At 42.8% G+C, this 5000-nt stretch overlaps 1 protein-coding gene across 1 annotated transcript in view; it reads left to right on the forward strand.

Moving 5' to 3' along the window:
* The window catches only part of LOC119575682 (monocarboxylate transporter 2-like), a 24355-nt gene that overhangs the window by 2730 nt on the left and 16625 nt on the right, over positions 1 to 5000 (forward strand). The window contains exon 3 of the mRNA XM_037923312.1: positions 1039 to 1203. Within this exon, the coding sequence (XP_037779240.1) occupies positions 1039 to 1203 (165 nt within the window). The remainder of the gene's footprint in view (positions 1 to 1038; positions 1204 to 5000) is intronic.

Raw genomic sequence — 5000 nt, forward strand, 5'->3', positions numbered from 1 at the left:
TCTCTCTCTCTCTCTCTCTCTCTCTCTCTCTCTCTCTCTCTCTCTCTCTCTCTCTCTCTCTCTCTCTCTCTCTCTCTCTCTCTCCTTCTTTGCTTACTATATCCTCCCTTCCTATCTTTCTTTCTTCATATTTTCCTCTCTTGCTTTTCTCTTCTCCTTCTTTCCTTTCCCTCGTTCTTCGCCCCAATTCCTCCTTTTAAAATTTACCAAAGCTACAATTTCCCAGCAGAATAATATAGAAGGAAAGAAAGAGAAATGAGAAGAAAGAAAGAAAGAGAGAGAGAGAGAAAATGAAAGGAAAAGGAAGAACGGATAAAAAGAAAATATTAGATTATGCACAGTTTTCGTTTATCTTTTTTTTTTCTTCCTTTCTTTTTTTTCCTTTCTTTCTTTCTTCCATTCCTTCGTGTGTGTTTTTTTTTTCTTTTTCCTCTTCTTCTTCCCTGTTTCTTGCTCTTTTTATTCTTACCCAAATAGCCTCGTGTTCTCCATTACAAACGTCATAATTAAGGTTTTCCGCCCACAGCTATGGCTTTGTGCTGGGCGTGGGCGTGAAAATGGATGCAGCCCCCCCCCCCCACACCTCACCCACACCCTTAAGAAAACTTGAAGCTTCTTTCATCCCTCACCATTTCCTTCGTTCTTTCACTTATTTCATTCATTCGTTCCCTATTTTCTATTGATCAATATCATCACAATCAAGACTATGTGAATTCTACCTGGGCTAGGATAATCTCAACCTTCTTTCTCTCTCATTTCTTCTCTTCTCTTATTTCTCTCTCTCACTCTCTCTCTCTCTCTCTCTCTATCTATCTATCTATCTATCTATCTATCTATCTATCTATCTACCTATCTCCGTTAATCGCATCACCAAAACCAAAGGGTTTTCGTTCCACAACAGCCATCTCTAAGAAACCCCCAATCTCTCTCCTTTCCTTCCTTCTCTTAATCTCACCTCCATTCCCCTCCCTCCGTCCCTCCGTTCCTCCTCCCTCAGCAGCACCACCCTAACCAACTGCCCCCCCTTCCCGCCCACAGCTACGGCCTGGTTTTGGGCGTGGGCGTGGGCATGACGAGGGAGACGGCCAACCTGATGCTGGGCCAGTACTTCAAGCGGAGAAGAGAGTTCGTCGAGATCATCGCTCAGTCAGGATGCGGGATCGGAATCACCCTCTTCTCCGTTTTCTTCAAGGAGGCCATCAGGTGGGGAGACTTTTACTTTTTAGATTTTGGTGGTATGCTGTGTGTGTATGCGTAGATCCTGTACGCATGCGTGAAGACATTCATGCACACATAGTTTTTAGACTTTGGAGGTATACATATATAGATGCATACACATAAATGGAGACATACATCTTTTTAGCTTTTGAAGGTATATGTGTATGTATGCGTAGCTGCGTACGCATGCATGAAGACACACATGCACACATAGTTTTTAGCCTTTGGAGGTATGTGTGTGTGTATATGTAAATGCGCACACATGCATGAAGACACACATACTTTTTAGCTTTTGAAGGTATATGTGTATGTATACGTAGATGCGTACACATACACGAAAAATACAAAGAAGAAGGAGGAGAAGAAAAGTAGATGAAGAAGAAGAGGAAGAAGGAGGAGGAGGAGAAAACAAAGAAGATGATGATGTAGAAAAAGAAGAAGAAAAAGAAAAAGGTGAAGAAAACAAATTAGAAGAGGAAGAAGAAGAAATGGAAGAAAAAGAAGGAAAATAATACGAAGTAGAAAAAGAAAAAGAAGAAAGAGAAAAGGAAGAAGAGGAGCTAAAAAAAAAAAAAAAAAAAAAAAAAAAAAAAAAAAAAAAAGCAAACACATCAAAACTCAAACTGATACTTTATCATCAACTCCAGAGACGCCGATGCATCCCCCCCTCCCCCCCCAAAAAAAAATTAGAATCCACCTGCCCTTGCCAACCACCGTGCAACCGTGCAATATACCCGCCGGACTCTGCAATGACTTTGTTTTCACCAGCGGGCAATAAATTCAAGAACCACTTTGTCTTCTCTCCCGTAGCTTTTATGGTTCTGCAATTGCTCCTTTTGATTGAATGTATAGTTCATCGTCTGGTTATTGGCTCCGATTCCCGCTCTGGCGAATGGCCGTGAGACGTTTTTTTTTTTTTTTTTTTGTTTTAGGGCGGTGTAGGTGGGTGGGCAGTGTGGTGAGGATGGAGTGGGGTGGAGAGAGGTGGAGAGGAGGAGGTGGAGTGGTGGAGAGGGGTGGAGATGGGGAGTGGGTGAGGAGGGGGTGGGAGGAGGAGTGTGGGAGTGGGTGGAGGAGGAGGGTGGGAGGAGGGTGGGGGTAGGTGGAGGGGGGTGGGAGGAGGAGGTGGGGGTGGGAGGAGGAGGGTGGGAGGAGGAGGAGGGTGGGGGTCTGTGGAGGAGGGGGTGGGAGGAGGAGTGTGGGAGTGGGTGGAGGAGGAGGGTGGGGGTAGGAGGAGGAGGTGGATGGAGGTAAGGGGAACATGGGGGTGGAAGGAAGGCGAAAAGAGAAGAAGAAGAAAGAGGAGCTGGAGCAGGATAAAGAAAAGGGGGGAGGAGGAGGAGGATGTTAATCTTCCCCCGTTATTTTGTATTTATAGTAAATATATCATAAGTAAAAAATAAATAAATAAATGAAAATGAAAAAAAAAAAATTATTAAGTTGGTATATACATACTGGGAATCAGACTTTGATGTCGATCAATAGGCAGACAGATAGAGAGATAGACAGACAGAAAGATATAGAGATAGTCAGATAGATGGACAGACAGATAGATAGATAGTCTTATCCATAGCGAGAGAGAGAGAGAGAGAGAGAGAGAGAGAGAGAGAGAGAGAGAGAGAGAGAGAGAGAGAGAGAGAGAGAGAGGGAGGGAGGGAGAGAGAGAGATAAAGAGATAGATAGATAGACAGATAGATAGAGAGAGATAAAGAGATAGAGAGAGGGGGGAGGAGAGAGAGAGAGAGAGAGAGAGAGAGAGAGAGAGAGAGAGAGAGAGAGAGAGAGAGAGAGAATAATACACAGAAATAGACACAACGAAACAGACACACACACAAACGCAAACGCACACAGAAACGTGCAAACGCACCCACAAACACACAACCCCCCTAGTAAAGCATACATTATTTTTCAGTCCAGTCTCACCACCTCCCCGACAGCGTAAGTAATGATCCGAGGCGTAAAATGCAATCAGCTGACGACTTCCCCTCCTCCCCCCCCCATCTCACCCCCTCCTAACCCTCCCCTCACCATATGAATGTGATGTAACCTCGTGGAATACGTCATGCAGTTCGGTAGTATGTGATCTCCATGGCGGGGTTGATAGGAGAGAGAGAGAGAGAGAGAGAGAGAGAGAGAGAGAGAGAGAGAGAGAGAGAGAGAGAGAGAGAGAGAGAGAGAGAGAGAGAGTGAGTCAAGTAAACAGACAGACAGACACATAAACTCAAATAGTGAAGAGAGTAGAGGTCCTGCAAATTATTCTATACCATACAAAAAAATATCCCTTGTGGCTGGCCGGTGGGTGAAAGCGCTCAATACACCTTGACGTTTCACTAATACTTCCAGGTATTGCTTTCAATATACCAATTTACGGCTCACTTAAACGCCGGATCCATTCTCAGAGACATTTCCATCTCGCGACACCGAGCGATGCTGGGAAATAAGCTGTAAACTATTTTGGGAAAGAGATGTGAATATAGCATCGAAGTGTGAAAGTACTGTGGATTTGTTTGTGTGTGTGATAGAGAGAGAGAGAGAGAGAGAGAGAGAGAGAGAGAGAGAGAGAGAGAGAGAGAGAGAGAGAGAGAGAGAGAGAGAGAGAGAGATTTAAGAACAAAATAATTTTTCCCAATTTTCATACAGAGAAAAAAATTCTGATGTAGACTATTAGGAAGACAGACACACAGATGGACAGATAGACAGAAAGTCGGTTAGATAGAGATATAGATAGACATACACAGATAGATAGAGGCAGAGTAAGGGAGGGTGAGAGAGAGGGAGGGGTGAAGAAAAAAAAAAAGACAGACAGTCATACAGATAAATATATAGAGAGAGAGAGAGAGAGAGAGAAGAGAGAGAGAGAGAGAGAGAGTGTGTGTGTGTGTTGTGTCATAAATTCAAGAACAAAAATGATACATATTTAATTAATATTTGCATAAAGGGGAAGAGGTTCTAATGTGGAACCTGCATATTAAGGCAGAAAGATAGATGGGCAGACGGATAGATATATAGATGGACAGATAAACAGATAGAAAGAAAGATCAATACATAATTAGATACGTACATAGATAGACTGAGACAGAGAGAGATAGAGAGACAGAGAGAGAGAGAGAGAGACAGACAGACAGATAGACAGACAGACGGACAGACAGAGTGCTTCAGATAGCGAGACAGATCAATATATGGATAGCAAGACAGACAAAAATGTATATATTTTTCTCATTTTGTATAAGGTTTGCGAAGAACAGCATTCCTGAATATATTCGTTGCAAGATGCAGTTTTCCGGCTTTAATTAAGGAAATTGAATTCTCTTAAGTCAAGGAAAACTTGCCCACGAAATTCCTGCACATTACGCTTCTTTGTGAAATCTGTGAATATAGTTTGTCTGTCTGTTTATACAGCTAACATCGTATGCCTTTCGCCTGGGTACATACGCGCGCTTATCCACGTGAATACCTTCAGGCGAGTGTGTGTGTGTGTGTGTGTGTGTGTGTGTGTGTGTGTGTGTGTGTGTATGTGTGTGTGTGTGTGTCCATTAATGAATTTGCGAAGATGTGTGAGCCTACAAATAAACTAAATAAACTATAGATATGTGTGTGTGCGTATTTGCCTCTGTGCCAGTGTGTGGCTCTACAGATTTACGTATGTAAGAATGTCAGTATATAATAATAATAATATTTCCCTAAATAAACATCTGATGCATATCTAAAGGGGGGGAAAATAAGAGAGCAGATAGTGATTTGTCCCGGAGAATTAATACCTTAATGTTAAATCGGGTATCTCA

Source organism: Penaeus monodon, chromosome 1 (genome assembly GCF_015228065.2).
Source record: "Penaeus monodon isolate SGIC_2016 chromosome 1, NSTDA_Pmon_1, whole genome shotgun sequence".
In the NCBI taxonomy this organism is placed as follows: domain Eukaryota; kingdom Metazoa; phylum Arthropoda; class Malacostraca; order Decapoda; family Penaeidae; genus Penaeus; species Penaeus monodon.